The sequence below is a fragment of the Pogona vitticeps genome, chromosome 14, assembly GCF_051106095.1.
Source record: "Pogona vitticeps strain Pit_001003342236 chromosome 14, PviZW2.1, whole genome shotgun sequence".
Classification (NCBI taxonomy): domain Eukaryota; kingdom Metazoa; phylum Chordata; class Lepidosauria; order Squamata; family Agamidae; genus Pogona; species Pogona vitticeps.
The window spans coordinates 7,862,755-7,880,557 of record NC_135796.1 but is presented as its reverse complement, the minus strand read 5'-3'; the positions used below and the strand labels follow the sequence as shown (position 1 = coordinate 7,880,557).

The following is a 17,803-nucleotide window of genomic DNA, read 5'->3' as shown; positions in this document are numbered from 1 at the left end:
ATCTCAAGATTACAAGTGCATGGACCAGAGTGGTGGTTGCCCCAACATCAAGATAGGGATGCAGCTGGGCAAACCGCCGCAGATGGAAATAGCCGGAGCAGACCACTGACGCCACCTGGGTCTCCATGGTGAGCGCCGGGTCCAGATGTACTCTCAAGCTGCGAACCTCACTCTTCACGGTGAGAGTCACCTTCCCAAAAGAGAGGGAGTTTCCCAACCTGCAGATGGAGGGGCCACCCACCCTCAGGACCTCCGTCTTGTCTGAATTCAGCCTCAGCCCATTCTCCTGCATCCACCGCAGTACAGCCTCCAGGCAGTGCTCAAGGGACGGGACGGCATCCTGATTTCACTGAGGATGGTGAAAAAGACATGTAGAGCTAGGTGTCATCAGCGTACTGATGGCACGAAGCCTCACACCCCCTGATGACCCTTCCCAGCAGCCTCATATAGATGTTAAACAGCATTGGAGAGATTATCGAACCCTGCGGGACCCCACAGTTGAGGCTCCACGGGGCTGAAACACTCTCTCCAAGCTGGACTCGTTGAGGACGGTCCTCCAAGAAGGATCGGAGCCAGGCAAATGCCTGTCCACCGATTCCCAATTCTGAGAGCCTTCCCAGGAGGATACCGTGGTCAACGGTATCAAAGGCCGCTGAAATGTTGAGGAGGACCAACAAGGACATTTTGCCCCTGTCAGCCTCCCTCAACAGGTCATCCAACAGTGCGACCAGTGCCGTTTCCGTACCGTGGTGCGGCCTGAAGCCTGACTGAAATGGGTCCAGGGCATTGGTTTCATCCAAAAGAGCCTGCAGCTGATCAGCCACCACCCTCTCAACCACTTTGCTCATGAAAGAAACATTGGCGACGGGCCAATAATTGCCAATTTCGTCCGCCGCCAAATTTGGTTTCTTCCGAATGGGCCTAATGAGTGTCTCCTTGAGGGCAGGAGGAACCATGCCCTCAAGGAGAGACACATTAATTATCGCAGTGGCCCATTCGGTTGTTATAGGCCTGGCTGCTTTGATTAGCCAGGCCGGGCAAGGGTCAAGGGAGGAGGTGGTGGCCCGACAGCGATCAAGCACTTTGTCCACCAAATCTGGCATCGTGGGCTGAAAGAGTTCGAGTCTCACCGGACAAGGTGGAGCGCTGTACATCTCTTCTCGATCCACTGTATTCAAAAAAGGAGAGAGATCCCGGCGGATGGCCTCCACTTTAGATTTTAAAAATGCTGCAAATTGGTCAGGTGAGATATTAGTGGGAGGCCCATCATCCAGACCAATTCCAGATAGATCGCGAACTATACAGAAAAGTTCCGCCTGCTGATTTGAAGCTTCGCTTATCCGGTCAGCGAAGTGTGATCTTCTAGCAGCCTTCACCTTAGCCAGGTAATGGTTAGTTGCGATCCTGATAGCTTTCTTATTATAATCCATTGGTTTTTCTCTCCAAGTGCACTCTAGCCGTCTCCTTTTTCACTTCATAGCTCATAGTTCCTGATTATACCAGGCCTCTGGCCGAGCTCTTCGATGGAGAGGGCATTTAGGAGCGATCGTTTCTACGGCCCTAGTTGCAAAAAAACCCAAGCAATTATTAGGAAAATATACAAACTATTACTTCAATTTGAAACAGAAATTGAACCAATTAAATGAGTATATTAAATTTGATGCAGAATTTAGGAAAACCCATAACCTTCCAACAATGGAAGGAACTATGGATAAAAAATACAAAATTCACTGCAAGTCAAACCTTAAGAGAAAACTGGTATAAAATATATTATCTATGATATATAACTCCAAAATATATAAAAAATATGGACAGAAGCTATTTGGGTCTCTGTTGGAAGTGCCAAGAAGGTGAAGGCTCATACTAACACATGTGGTGGACTTGCAATAGGACAAAGAAATTCTGAAATGACATTCATTCTGAAATGCAAAGGATTCTGAAATTTGAATTTGAAATGAAACGAGAGACCTTGCTCTTGGCAATGACAAGAGATAATTTGGGGAAATCGTCACAAGAACTTTTCAATTACATGTCAACGGCAGTTATGGTGGTAATGGCAACAAAGTGGAAAATGGAGACATGGCCGACAAAAGAAGATAGGAGAGATAAAATGCTTGAATATGCCACAATGGAAAAACTCACAAATTAAGCAAACAGAAGGTCAGTTAGAGAATTTGAAAAAAAAGGTGGGAAAGCTATTTTAACTATTATAAATTAGAAGGGGTATAGAAACAACTTTGGAAAAAAATACTATGTAAAATGAGTAGAGTTCACATTCTAGAAATATGACACTGTACAATAATATGAATAGTACAGATGTTAAAATAAGAAGGCTAGATAAACTATGTAAATGGACTGTCTGTTGTCCTTGATATATATGAAACATACAAAAGAGCCTCGTGGCGCAGTGGTTAAAATGCTGTACTGCAGCTAAAACTGTGCTCACGACCTGGGGTTCAAATCCCAGGTAGCCGGCTCAAGGTTGACTCAGCCTTCTATCCTTCCGAGGTTGGTAAAATGAGTACCCAGCTTGCTGGGGGGGGGGCAATGTGTAGCCTGTATAATTAAATTGTAAACTGCCTGGAGAGTGCTTGTATGGGGCGGTATATAAGTCCAATAAATAAATAAATATAAATAAATAAATTTTAAAAGAAAGAAAGAAACTATGGGAGATGTGAGTGCAACTTGTTTACAAGGTAAATTTCCATCCCTGGAGATTTCTGGACTCTTAAGTTTGGTACATGTGCCAGCCGTACACATCTGTGGCCATCAACAAGGCAAGGAGGTGTAAACCCTAGAACAAAAGTGGGAGAAATGTGCAGATGTTCCCTGTTTCCCTTCAGTATAGAAGCTATATGCCCCTCACATCCTGTGTCTCCATTTCTTAAAACTCTGCGTTTGTTGTTTTTTCCCCCCTTTCTGCAGGGTTGTATAGCATTCACAAAAAGAGAGTCTTTGCAGCCCGACTTTTAACACGTCAGAATCTGCAAAGCCCCAAATCCAGGTAAGAATCTTTCCATTAAGTACTTTGCCACCCCGGGGAACTTGGACTACAGAAGCTGCCCATTTAAAAGTTGCTGGCTCAGACCCATCCAGGCCAGTATCCTGTTTGCCTCCAGTGAGCAGCCAAATGCTCTGGGAAGCCAACAAGCAGTAGCCTCTCCTCCTAGCAACTGGTATTCAGTGGTATACAGGCTCCAAATATTTAGTTAGTTAGTGTTATTTTTTTAATTATTTTATTATTTCTCTTTATTTGTTACAACTCCCGCCAACCTAGCGGTTCGAAAGCATGCAAATGCGAGTAGATAAATAGGGACCACCTCGGTGGGAAGGTAAACAGCGTTCCGTGTCTAAATCACACTGGCCATGTGACCACGGAAAGATTGTCTTCGGACAAAGCGCTGGCTCTATGGCTTGAAGAGCGGGATGAGCGCCGCCCCCTAGGGTCGGACACGACTGGACAAAAATTGTCAAGGGGAACCTTTACCTTTACCTTTACCTTATTTGTTACAACATTTCAAGCTCGCCCTATAGCAGAGGATTTCACGATACGAAACAAGTCAAAAGCATTGATAAGAATGTGAAAGTTTTTAAAATATATTCTCGAAGGCTTTTAATTGTTTAAAAACAACTCAACAATTTTTTTTAAAAAAACCCTGCAACCTGACAAAGAACTAACACCATACCTTATTGGGCCCCAAATGGCTGACAGGCAGCCTGTCAAGAAAATAAGGTCAATGTCACTGCTAGATGGGTTTCTGAAAAGAAGCCCAGAAGTTACAACCAAGAAAACCCTCAAAATCTCAGGACATGCTTCTGTATGTGGCAGTTTAGATGAGCATTTCCCTACACACTGGCTGGTCTTTTCACAATTAGATGTTATGATTAGGAGCCATTTGTAATCCTAGAAAATGCCACTTCTAGCTCGGAGCAAGCAGCTTGGAAACTCAACATAAAGATTAATATCCTGGTCTAGATTGTCAGCCCCATGATTTCTTTTGAAACTCATGGGCACTGGCAGTCGTTCCACATTACATGTCACTGAGAATGAACCAAACCTGGAAGATAACTGTACAATCTAAGAGCATATGTGATTAGACTTTTACAATGATAGATTATTGTTGTGGTCCTTAGACCAATCACATGGTGGAGGGGGGGAGAAACATAGACGTTTACAGTTTCCAAAATTCCAAATGCTTTCTAAAAATATATTTGGCATTAAAAGACAATTTAAAATCTAGAATCTAGTTAGCTTAAAATTTCCAAAATTCCAGGTACTTCGTAAAAATATTTGACATTAAAAGATTATTTAAAATCTAGTTACTGTGCAATTTCTGAGACCGGAGTATCACCATAAAACATCTGGGTACTTGATAAGTGAGCTTGGAGTTTATATCAGAAAGAGGAAACTCTAGTCTATTTTTTCCTGAATGGCCAGGAACTTTTTTGATCAATTATGTGTTGATCTCCTTATGTGCCATTTTGTAATGCAGGCAGGTGCTCTATAGTTTCAGCCTCCCTTAGGAGACAAGTACAAAGCCTTTCAGTGAAATGAATATTCTCGTACTTCCCTTCAAGAAGAGCAGAAGGGAGGGCGAAGCACCTTGCCAAGGTGAAGCTTTTTCTAAACCCTTTCACTTACAGAGATATTAAATAATTTTTTTGGTTCTTGATGTAGGCCATCACCTACATAGTATATTTTGTATGCTAGAAAGTTCAGTTAGATGTTCTGTATCCTCAATTCTGTGCTTTGCTAGGTTTTTTTTATCTGATCAATTATTCCATAAGGTAAGAGCATCTGAGGGAAAGGCCAATTTTGAACAAGTAGCTCTAGACAGAGTTGACCCAGTTGGATTGGAAGTTGTCATAAAATATTAGAGGAAATAGACCTTGTGGATTTAGGTGTCCCTTTAGCCACATATATATAGATAGGAGGATGACCCAGGCTTCAATATTTAGGCAACCTGTCTCCAATCTTGCCTTGGCATTTGACACACATCGAGGGACCTGTAAGATAGTTCTTAAGAATTTAGACGGGACTCCTTCCTGTGGTGCAGAGTGAGAGCTAGGTGGTCCCAGGAATGAACAATATAACAGCTGGTATAATGTCTTGGCCTTATAAAGTTTGAGAGCTGCTAGAACAAAGAACGTTCCTTGACAGTGATGGAATTTTGCTCTGCTATTTCCAGATCTTTCTCCTCAATCTGCCACATATTTACTGTGTTAAAGCTTAGAGCCTGAGGCCTGGTGAACTACCTCAAGTTATTTGAAATTGTTCACTTGCTCAATGTGGCCATTAATCCACCAGGATTGAATCTTTACTCTGCCCCCAAAGACAGACTTGGTTGGGTTTCTTGGTTTTCTGGTAGTTGACTGTTAAGGACTTATCTTCACAGTATGAGGAGAGCTTTCCAAGGGCCCTCCTCAATCCAGCGGGGGTTCTGGAGAGTATCACTGTATCATCAACGTATAGTAGCACTGATTTTGTTGTTGTTTAGTCAGTTATCTCTTGACTCCGTACTTTAGCATTCCAGTCCCCTATAATGAGAAGAACATCTTTCTTTGGTGTCAGTTCTAGAAGGTGTTGTAATTCTTCATAGAGTTTTGTCAAGAGAACAAGCTGGTCATCACAAACACTCTTTTCCAACAACACAAGAGGCGACTCTACACATGGACATCACCAGATGGGCAATACCGAAATCAGATTGATTATATTCTCTGCAGCCAAAGATGAAGAAGCTCTATACAGTCAGCAAAAACAAGACCTGGAGCTGATTGTGGCTCTGATCATCACCTTCTCATAGCAAAATTCAAGCTTAAACTGAAGAAAGTAGGAAAAACCACTGGGCTAGTAAGGTATAATCTAAACCAAATCCCTTATGAATACACTGTGGACGTGAAGAACAGATTTAAGGAACTAGACTTGGTGGACAAAATGCCTGAAGAACTATGGATGGAAGCTCGTAACATTGTACAGGAGGCAGGAACAAAAGCCATCTCAGAGAAAAGGAAATGCAAGAAAGTAAAGTGGCTGTCCAACGAGGCCTTACAAATAGCAGAGAAGAGAAGGGAAACAAAATGCAAGAGAAATAGGGAAAGTTACAAAAAATGGAATGCAAACTTTCAAAGAATAGCAAAGAGAGAGAAGAGGGCCTTCTTACAGTTGTGTTCAAAATTATTCAACCCCCAATGCTGTAAAGGGGTTTAGGGACTATAGTGTACATTTGGAATTGTATTCAGAATGAAATCCTACAAGGACGTTTTAAAGAACCAAATGCAGCTAAAATAACATCAATTGTTTATGTAACACAGTAGTAAATGTTTCTTTTGTGGTTTCTTCATTGCCACAATTATTCAACCCCTTAAAGACTACCACTCTGAAGAAGAGAGGTTCATTCAAGTGTTTTCGATCAGGTATTGAAAACACCTGTGGATGTCACCGAGCACCAATCAAGCATAATAAGCACCAATTAGGCAGCTTTAAAAGGACTGTGATACTCAGCTCCTTCTAGACATTTACTGGTGTGGTTACAAACATGGTGAAGTCAAGAGAATGGTCCAGGAAGACAAGAGAAGAGGTGATTTGTCTTCACAGGAAGGGCAATGGCTATAAGAAGATTGCAAAGAAGTTAAACATACCAAGAGACACCATAGGAAGCATCATTCACAAATTCAAGGCAAAGGGCACTGTTGAAATGCTACCTGGTCGTGGAAGAAAGAAGATGCTGACTTCGACTGCTGTGCGCTACCTAAAGCGTAGAGTGGTGAAAAGTCCCCGTGTGACTGCTGAGGAACTGAAAAAAGATTTGTCAGATGTGGGTATAGAAGTTTCAGCTCAGACAATAAGGCGCACACTGCGTAATGAAGGTCTCCATGCCAGAACCCCCAGGCGCACCCCCTTGCTGTCTCCCAAGAATAAGAAGAGTCGACTGCAGTATGCCAAAAGTCATGTGGGCAAACCACAAAAGTTGTGGGATAGTGTTCTGTGGACTGATGAAACAAAATTAGAACTGTTTGGGCCCATGGATCAACGCTATGTTTGGAGGAGGAAGAACAAGGCATATGACGAAAAGAACACCTTGCCTACTGTGAAGCATGGCGGAGGGTCAATAATGCTTTGGGGCTGTTTTGCTTCTGCAGGTACAGGGAAGCTTCAGCGTGTACAAGGTACCATGAATTCTCTTCAGTACCAGGAGATATTGGATGAAAATGTGATGCAGTCCGTCACACACCTGAGGCTTGGGAGACATTGGACCTTTCAACAGGACAATGATCCCAAGCATACCTCCAAGTCCACTAGAGCATGGTTGCAGAGGAAAGACTGGAACATTTTGGAGTGGCCATCGCAGTCACCAGACTTAAATCCGATTGAGAACCTCTGGTGGGACTTAAAGAAAGCAGTTGCAGTGCGCAAGCCTAAGAATTTGACTGAACTGGAGGCTTTTGCCCATGAAGAATGGGCAAAGATACCCGTAGATCGCTGCAAGACACTTGTGTCAAGCTATGCTTCACGTTTAAAAGCTGTTATAACTGTAAAAGGATGTTGTACTAAGTACTAAGATTGAATGTCACTTGGGGGTTGAATAAAAACTAATGATGATGTGAGCACAGAAAAGACATTTGTGGTTATTTCATTATAAACTTAAGGTTATATTTCTCTGACCTACAAGTGCCTCTTTCATGTAAATGTAAGCAAGATGACTGAATGATCAAAATCAATGTCAAAATGGCCAAAACATTCAATTTCAGTGGGGGTTGAATAATTTTGAACAAAACTGTAAATGAACAATTCAAAGATACAGAGGAAAAGAATAGAAAGGGGAAAAACAGATTTCTTCAAGAAAATTTGAGATATTAAAGGAAACTTTTGTTCAAAGATGGGCATGATAAAGAACAAAAATGGGAGGGACCTCACAGAAGCAGAAGACATCAAGAATTGTGGTGCTGGAGGAGACTCTTGAGAGTCTCCTAGACTGCAAAGAGAACAAACCTATCCATTCTGAAGGAAATTAACCCTGAGTGCTCACTGGAAGGACAGATCCTGAAGCTGAGGCTCCAATACTTTGGCCATCTCATGAGAAGAGAAGACTCCGTGGAAAAGACCCTGATGTTGGGAAAGTGTGAAGGCAAGAGGAGAAGGGGATGACAGAGGACGAGATGGTTGGACAGGGTCATCAAAACTACTAATGTGAATTTGACCCAACTCCGGGAGGCAGTGGAAGACAGGAGGGCCTGGTGTGCTCTGGTCCATGGGGTCACAAAGAGTCGGACATGACTAAATGACTAAACAACAACAACAAATACGATAGAGTGATGGACTAGGACTCAGGAGGCCTTGGTTCGAATCCCTGCTCAGCCTTGGAAACACACTAGGGGTATGGAATTGTTAAAATTACTCCTCAAATATCTCACTTACCTTGAAAGCCCTATTGGGGTCACTGCAAGTCAGCTCTGACTTGACAACACATAACTTAACAGGTTAATGATTTCATATTTAACAACTTAACATTAATGTGCTAGCATTATTGTTTCCGAGCTCTACTTCTGAATAGGGTGGAATATTCTAAACCTTCCTTCTTGCTTACTTCAGCCGTTCGACAATCTTCGTGCAGCTTCACACCAACAGTCACAAGGAACTACATTATAAACCTGGAGACCACCTGGGAGTGTTCCCAGGCAACCATGAAGAACTGGTCAATGCCTTGATTGAACGGTTGGAAGATGCACCGCCCACCAACCAGCTGGTAAAAGTTGAATTATTGGAAGAAAGGAGCACAGCTTTAGGTAATGAGGGAAGCAGTTTTTAAATTTGTCAGTCTGTTACAGATTTTTTTACCCATGTAAAAACTAGTGGGCAAGACAAAACACTGTTATTTCATTTTCTTATCATTTAAATCTTTTAAAATATTTCTTTACCTTTAGTATGAAGTATGTTTATTTCTTTATATTTGTTGATTCATTCTTTCACCATGTTTCCATTGATTTCAGTCTACATTGTGTTGCCAGTAATGTTAATGTTTTCTATCCAAGTTTCATGAAATTTTCAAGCAGTTAATGACACTCCCTCCCATGTCTGGGAACATGCCTGTCCATAGTTATGTTCTGTGTGTGCAGCTGCCTCCAACGTGGTGCAAATTTCTTCTTTTCTTACACCCTTTTGGTAGTAAAGTCTGCCTTCTGCTTAGGTATTATTATTGTAATAAGGGGGGAGGAGGAGGATAAAACCAGAATTATTTTGGCACAGCTCTACTTCTGCCTAACTTTTTATTTGTCCATGGCTAAGATATATCTCAGCTTAACTTAAAATGACCACTGTGGCTTTTGCTGATCTACATATGCATTGCAAGGCTATTGAACTCAAACGGGAGAATAATGTGAATAGGGTTGCTGTTAGAGATGACAGCTTCATTGTTCTCTCCCAGGAGAGACAAATGTGAAGCTCACCAGGACAGGTGGCCAGCCTGATTGGACCTTCTCCCCCCCGAACTGGGCGTTCACTGACCACTTGCCTCATGGCCCGTGTGGCCGGCATCATTGAAAGTGTGCCATTCATGGCAGCAGCCCAACTGGCACTGCCCCGCCTCCCTGCTCGGATGGCCACTCAGCAGCTGAGTGGGGAGGCTCATCGTCCCACCCCCCCTCACTGGAGTAGCCAGTGCAAGCTGGGCTACTGCTGCGAATGGCATGCTCCCGATGATGCTGGCCATACGTGCCTTGTGGTGAATGATAAGTGGGTGCCCAGTTCGGGGGAGGGAGGTCCAATCAGGCTGGCCACTTGTACTGGAAAGCTTTGTATTCATGTCCCCTGAGAGATGGATATGAAGCTCCCACCTCTAGTTTCTATTAATCTTTTAGTTTGATTTCAGACATTTTTAAATGAATACATACTTTATTATTTGGTACATACCCAACAAGGGACATGGTGGCGCTGTGGGCTAAACTGCAGAAGCCTTTGCTGCAGGGTCAGAAGACCAGCCGTCGTAAGATTGAATCCACACGACGGAATGAGCTCCCATTGCTTTGTCCCAGCTCCTTGCCAACCTAGCAGTTCGAAAGCATGCAAATACGAGTAGATAAATAGGTACCACCTCGGTGGGAAACGGCGTTGCCTAGTCGCGCTGGCCACATGACAACAGAAACTGTCTTCGGACAAGCGCTGGCGCTACAGCTTGAAAACGGGATGAGCACCACTCAGTGTCAGATACGACTGGACTAAAAATGTCAAGGGGAACCTTTGCCTTTACCTTCACATACCCAACATACTTAGGTTTTCAAACAGCAACTGAGCAAGAAAAACTGCCCTTCTTGCAAACTTTCACTCTAAAAATACGAAGTACACAAAAAGAACCATTCTTCTGGGTCTTTATCCAATCAAGGAAATTTTATTTTTCTGTTATTTCAAAATTACAACACACACATACACAAAATCCTCAGATAACTGAGTATATAACAACCAAAACTATATATAGAAGTCATTCACTATCAACATAATGTACATAACAAACAATATAACATAATGTGTTCCCCCCCAGGACCATTTGGAAATCTGGCAAGTTTTCCACCACATCCAGAACTTGAAACCTGTGATGGTGCGCCACCTTTTCCCCTTTATGACATAATCTAGAGATTCTCCCCAAATACCTATAAAAATATTCTTATTTAACAAATATTTTGTTTGATTTTAAGATTACATGGCAATTTGTTATTAATGGCTATATTCTAAGTTTTTTATGCCATTCATTTAATTGAAAATCGTATTTTATTTCCCAATGCCTTGCTCTTACTAATCATGCCACAGTTAATAAATTTCATATTGAATGTTGTCTCCCCAGGTGTCATCAGCAACTGGACAGATGAGAACCGCATACCACCCTGCACCATTTTCCAGGCGTTCAAATATTATTTGGACATCACAACCCCTCCCACACCAATCCTGTTGCAACAGTTTGCCTTACTGGCCACTAGTGACAAGGAGAAGAAGCACTTACAAATTCTCAGCAGGGTAAGTACAGTCAGGACTGAACAGAAGAAGATGACAGGAAAGTAATGTATCTCCCCATCACCCCTGTTTTCACGTTGCTCTGTTTTCGTATTTAGAGGGTGGAAGATACGCACTGTTCTTTCATACATAGTTATGTGTCAAAAATGATATCCTTCCACTGGGTAGTTTGGAAGTCTGTATTGCAAGACAACTTGGGAAAGTCTGCAGTTACATTAACCTCTTAATGTCAAGCCATTAAAAACTTGTTGATGTTAAAGCATAAAGCAAATTCTATACCTCAATTAATTTGCAAATTATTTCTTTAAATCATTAAACTATTCTACTTTTAAGTGTAATTTGGAATTGCTGAATATGACTCTAAGGACTCAATGCTTTAAGATAAGACATTAAAAGAGCAGCATTTGATATTTTAACAATTAAAAATCACAAATTTTCATATTTTTTTTTTCTGAAAATGTATAGGCTAACAAATTTCTAAAAAAATATTGCTGAGCTTTGGAGTAGATTTTATGGACGAGATTTTATTTCCAGAATATAACTGTGTATGTGTGACAAAAGCATGTGAGTGTAGAACCAGCGGAAAACGATGGTCTCAGTTATAACATACCCAAAGCCATGGAAAGCTGGCTGGGCAATAGACAGTAGGCACAACAAGGAGAATCATTTCTGCCTACTGTTTCTAAGGGTTTTTTTAAAGTTACTTTTTTTTAGTGTAACACTCAGAATCCTAGGAATGCTGTAAGTTGTGGTCCAAAATGTAAATCCCAAGCAGTTCTCCCCTGTAAGAATTTGGAATTTACTTCTTGGACTACAACATGTAAAGGTGGGGGGGGACACATGTGTTCCCTGCTATACCCCCCCACCCCCATGTTTTCAGCAACTGTACAGGAAGGGCAAGTTCCTGAGCTAACGTGCCTCCTAACTCATGCAGGGTCTTCAGGAATATGAAGAGTGGAAATGGTCCAAGAATCCCACGATGGTCGAAGTGCTGGAAGAGTTCCCATCGGTGCAGATGCCCTCTACCCTCCTCTTGACCCAACTGCCACTGCTGCAGCCCCGTTACTACTCTATTAGCTCCTCCCCTGACATGTACCCTGATGAGGTCCACCTCACAGTGGCGGTAGTCTCCTATCGCACCAGAGGTAATCTAATTGGAGGCGTGAAAGCTGGCAGCAGATTTGGTTGCAATTCATGGCAACCAATCACTCAGATTGATGGGGCAGCTCGTAAGCAGCTTTGAGTATTTGCAAAAAAATGTCACTGTGGTTATCAATTAATCTCCTTTCTTCACTTTTCTAGATGGAGAAGGGCCAATGCACCATGGAGTCTGTTCCTCCTGGCTCAACCAGATACAGGAAGATGAAGTGGTGCCATGTTTTGTCAGGGGGTAAGCTTGGCTGGACAACTCAGTGAGTTGGGTACTCTCAGTTGGGCATTTAGTTCCGCACTGTGCTTTCTGGGAGAAGGGCCAACTTGTGTAGCACACACACACCCCATTAGAAGGACAGTCCCTTCTGAGTACTCTGTACCTAAGAAACCCTGGAAAGGATTACCATAAATCAGAATTGAATTGATGGTATATTATTATTCAAAAATACCAGGCATAATCAATCAATATTATAAAAACATGGACTGTTATTATATAGCAGATACAAGTTTTAACCAAAAACCTAAGTACCTGCTGGTGCAGTATGTATGCTGTTCCTAATATTGCTGAGTTTTGTAGCTCTGGTGGTGTTATTTCTGAGGTCTGCGACTGTTTTATAATACCGTGTGAAATTTCTTGATATTGTTCCCAAAGCCCCAATGACTTACGGCAGTGGTCCCCAGCCTTGGGCCTCCAGATGTTCTTGGACTTCAACTCCCAGAAATCCTGGCCAGCAGAGGTGGTGGTGAAGGCTTCTGGGAGTTGTAGTCCAAGAACATCTGGAGGCCCAAGGTTGAGGAGCACTGACTTACGGGGACCACTGAAATGTTTTGATTGCCAGGTCTCTGTACTTTGTTAGTTTTTCCAATTCTTTATTTTCAACTCTGGCATCCCCTGGAATTGCAATGTCAATGATTCAGACATTTCTTTGTTCTATTACTGCTATGTCTGGTGCGTAATGTTCAAGGTGTCTATCGGTTTGGATCAGGAAATCCTACAAGATCTTGATTTGTCATTTTCTGACACCTTCTCTACCTGATGTTCTCATGGGGGTTTGGGGGCTGGCAAGTTATAATTTTTTGCATAATGACCAGTGCACTAATTTTGCTACTCTATCATGTCTAAGTTTGTAATATATCTGTGCAATCTTTGGACATTTGCAGATGAGGTGGGACACAATCTCTTCTTTTTCTTGACAGAGTCGACATTTTCTGTTAGCACTAATTCCTTGAATCTTAGATTTCATCATGTTGGTTTGGAATGTTTGTTCTTGTGCAGCAAAAATCAAGCCTTTAGTTTCTTTCTTAATTATCCCCAGTTTCAGCCATGCCCTTGTAGAATTCTTATCATGCTTTCCATCAGTATATTTCAGGTTTATTTTCCAACTGTTTAATTTATTTTCAAATTGTTTCTTACACTGAGCCTTTGTTTCTGATGTTTTCAGAATATTCTCCATTTTCACCTCCTTAAGTAATTTTTACTCTATTTGTACTAATATAATCATTTAGGCTTCTTTTTTCCTCCTCTACTACCTGCTGTATTTACAGTAATCCACAGCCTCCATTGTTTTGTAGTAAATATAATCTGTCCACATCACTTTTTGGGTATAGTGTGTGATGCATGTTCATTAGTGCTACAATTGCTACATTGGTGCCAGAATTTGCATGGCCTCTGGTTGCATGGCCCATGGAAATTAAACGCCCAGCAGACCAGGTGGGGTTGAGCCACCTGGCCTGCTAATTAGAGTCGAGCCATGAATGGTCTGCTGTACCAAGTGGCCACTGTCAAAGTGATTGTCCAATACTGGTCGACCTGGGGTAATGATTATCAACCGAAGTGCAGTATGTTGAACAATGCATGTTTCTATGAATAGCTGCACACATACGGAACCCTCCATCATAAGCCACACGTGGCCAAGGAAATCAAGATACTGAAATAGGGAATAAGCTTTGTCTGACTGAGCCCTGATTATTGTCCCTGCATAAATAAGGTAACCTGGCAGCCAGTTGGCCCAGCAGCTTCTGCTGCCTTATCTTTTTACGCTCTCTCTCCCCCTTCTTCTCTGAGACCTCCTCAGCCTCCTATTCAGGAGCTCAAAGACATCTACAAATTTTTCCTTTCAAATCTTTTCTATTGTTGTTGGTAAAAGGTGGTCCCCCAATGGTAACAACTGGTCCACACTTGGAAGAGCATCCCATGGCACAGAGTTGTAGCCTGTATTTGGAACCAGAGGGAGGGGCCCCATTCCTGCTAGTTGAGGGACCTCTGCTGCCTGACCAGGGGAGGACCATTGTGGATATGGAGCGATCCGTGGTTTTTGCACCTGAGTCCCACTCCCCAGGCTTGGCGTGCTAGCCACCACCAGGGCATGTCTGCCTAGAAAACTGTGATGATGACCCAGGCTAGCTGGGCCCCGTGGCCATATTCCGGAACCTAATGATGTGTCTGATGCAGTGGCAGACTCACCTGGAACAGCAGCTCCTGAAACAGCTACTGCCTGGCCACTGGGCCCTGGCTGGTCTTGTGCTCCAGCACCACCATCTTGTCATCACCATTTTGCTGCCCAGTTGCCCATTGTACTCCCACGCCTTCTGCCTGCATCTCTGATTCCATTGCCAACCTCTACATACTGACTGTTGACCCCGTGCAACCACCGCTTCCTGATGCTGTGAGCCACTCTCCCTCGTGACTCCGGAGCTACCGAGAATGGCTGCACATTCACTCTCTAAGACAGCAATGCAAGACAACATCGTGTTACCTAACTGTCTGAGCTCTTCCAACTCATGGGCCTTCAAGTCCCTGCTAGACCTTCGTACTGCCCCTGCACTTGCTGGTTCTCTGGTTAGTGCCAACTCCAATTCCAGCATACTCAGCTTATTCAGAATAGTCCCATAATAATGCAAACCTTCTTCATTGGAAGAGAGGGAGGTAGAAGCTGGGGGGGGGGTGCTTTGCACTTATCTGGTTGCTTCTCTTTTTGTACTCCCTTGCCTTTTCTTAGATCCCATATAGATCCCTCCTCTCTTCTTCCTCTTTTTTATGTATGTATGTATTTAGTCATTCATTCATTCTTCAGGAAGCTCCTTGCTGCCCTCAACAAGTCAGCCCCAGGCCCTAAGACCATAAGCCTGGCATAGGGGTCCCCAGCTGTACCTTCCCTCTCCCCCTTTCTTCCTTTCCTTCTCCTCCCCCTTTTTTATTTTAAGGAAGAGGCTCACTCCAGCCAGAGGCTAACTAAATACTAGTAGTTGTTTTTTAAGTACACTGTGGAGCTGAGGACCCTCTTTACCCCCAACCCTCCAGGATTCCCAGGTGCGCTCTGGACCTTGAGGTGAAATCAAAAGTGCCTTGCCGCACACCTACTCCTCTTCAGTTGACAGTCGTGCTGAAAGAGGCAGTGCATGGGGTGAGCAGCCTTAATAAAGGCTCCCGCCCGCCCGCCCCTCTGAGTTTTCGACTGCATCCACAAGAAGATAAACATCCTGATCGAAATGCCGATGCTTGAGACTCTGACGGATCTTATCAGCCAATCCTGGCAAAAACCTGCCTTGATCCCACCAACTTCCCATAGGATTGAGAACCTCTACAGAGTCCAACAGGACAAAGCTAAGTTCCTGTTTAAACATTCCATACTGAACTCTGTCATCATTCAAATGGTCCAAATAAGATCAAAGGGCTCTACCCATGACATCCCAAATAATTAAGAAAGTCACAAACTAGACTTGCTTGCTCGCCGGATCTATTTCTCAGTGGCACTCCGCATGCATATAGCCAATTACCAAGCCATGATGGGTGCCTACCATCAATTCATCTGGGTGAAATTTCAGACCATCGTTACCACCCATCACTGGACAAACAGTCTCTAGCCATCTCCTTTTAGCAGGAGGCTTACGTGCTGGCTGGGCAGCAAATCCACTCTGCCTGGCATGTGGCAGATTGTGCAGCTAAGAGCATGGCAGTGAACATCACTCTGCACAGACACACATGGCTCCGCTCCTAGACTCCAAGTCCCACATTGAGGACCTCCCCTTCAATGGAGAGGGCTTCTTCAATGACAAAACTGATGGCTTTATGCAAGACCTTCACAAGAAGAAGACCAACACAAAGAAAATTGGCATAAACTCATGCCACTCAACAGCTTCTCACTTCTGCCCTCATTAGAAGAGACTCCCTGCCATACTCTCACTATAAGTCACTGTCTGAGCAGTCCAAGACCTCCAGTCAGTCAGCTCATCAACACCAGCTGCCTCCTCTGCCAAATACAAGTGAACAACTTTCTCCAAAAAGGCAGACAGGAAACCTTGGCAGCAGTTTTGATGCTACCACCATCACCTCACATTACAACAAATACAGATATGCATTTGGCATTGTTCATCCATGTTTGGGATGCTACTACTTTTGATGTGTGGGTCCTTAACATCATAACCTATGGATATACAATAGAATTCTCCACTCTTCCACCCACAGGCTGTATCCGATACACCCCAGCATCTCCTATCCTCCAAGAGGAAATCCACACACTTCTGGCAAAAGAAGCCATCTCAAGGGTACCTCTCCACTGCAGCTCCATTGGTTTCTTCTCTGCGGTAGCAAAAAGGGATGGAAGGTTATACCCCCTCTTGGATCTACACACCCTTGACATGTTCATCACTCCACCTGCTTCACCAAGGGGATTGGCTCACATCCATAGACCTTCACAACTTTCATATCTCAGTTCACCCACAGCATTTTCACTTCCTAAGCTTCTTCAGACCTACAACTTCTGAGAACTTCTCTTTGGCCTTGGCCTTTTACCTAAACAGGACAAAGGATTTTTGGCAAACAACTAAACTCCTTGTCTCCTACCAAGGTCCCAAGAAAAGACACTCAGTCTTGCCTCAAAGATTTTATAAGTGTATCTCTCAGCATATCGCCCTGACTGAGAAACTAGCAAACAAGTCCCTACTTTGGACCTTCCGTAGTCACTCTACAAAACTGATCTCATCTGTGGCCTTTATCCGAGGTATGGACATCCAAGAAATCTTCCCAGCAGCAACTTAGTCCTGTCCAATGACATTTGTCATACATTATAGATTAGATCTCAGTGCTCAAAAAGATGCTGCATTTGGAATGGCTATCTTTTGTTCTGGTGTAACTCCTACCTCCAGTGTATAGCTTGCTAGTCACCCATTTTGTGTACATACACAAAAACCACGAAAACTTGGTTACTTTTGTAACCATTTGAATGCTAATTAATTTTTTCACATGATCCTACCCACCTCCCTTCTTGTCCTCCCCTTCTCTTTTTTCTTGTGGCATAAAACTGGGACGGAGGAGAGCAAGGCCACACTTGCGTGCTAAAGGCTAGGGGCACTTACGTTTTTGAGGCTCTGGAAATTTCCAAAGCAATGTCGCGCGGGTGCACACACCCATTTTATGTGGATACATGGATCGCCACTCAAAGAGCCGTAGTAGCCAAGTATTTCTGTATTTTTTGGTCCAATTATTTTAATTCATTTTGGATCCAATCTATTATTGCAGCTGGGTATCTGTTACTGGAATTTTGCATGTGCTTATGGCTTTGATATTATTTCCACCATTTAATTTTGATTTTAAGACTTTCTGCAGTTTTGATTTATTCCCTTTCTGTCAGTTTTTTAACTTTTGTGTGTAGG

The 17,803-nt window shown here is 43.2% G+C and overlaps 1 protein-coding gene across 5 annotated transcripts in view; it reads left to right on the top strand.

Moving 5' to 3' along the window:
- NOS1 (nitric oxide synthase 1) overlaps positions 1-17,803 on the top strand; it is a 203,345-nt gene that overhangs the window by 162,751 nt on the left and 22,791 nt on the right. For all 5 annotated transcript variants that reach the window (XM_072983603.2, XM_072983605.2, XM_072983607.2 and 2 more), the window contains 5 exons: positions 2,926-3,004; positions 8,591-8,784; positions 10,833-11,002; positions 11,934-12,144; positions 12,302-12,389. In XM_072983603.2, the coding sequence (XP_072839704.2) occupies positions 2,926-3,004; positions 8,591-8,784; positions 10,833-11,002; positions 11,934-12,144; positions 12,302-12,389 (742 nt within the window). The remainder of the gene's footprint in view (positions 1-2,925; positions 3,005-8,590; positions 8,785-10,832; positions 11,003-11,933; positions 12,145-12,301; positions 12,390-17,803) is intronic.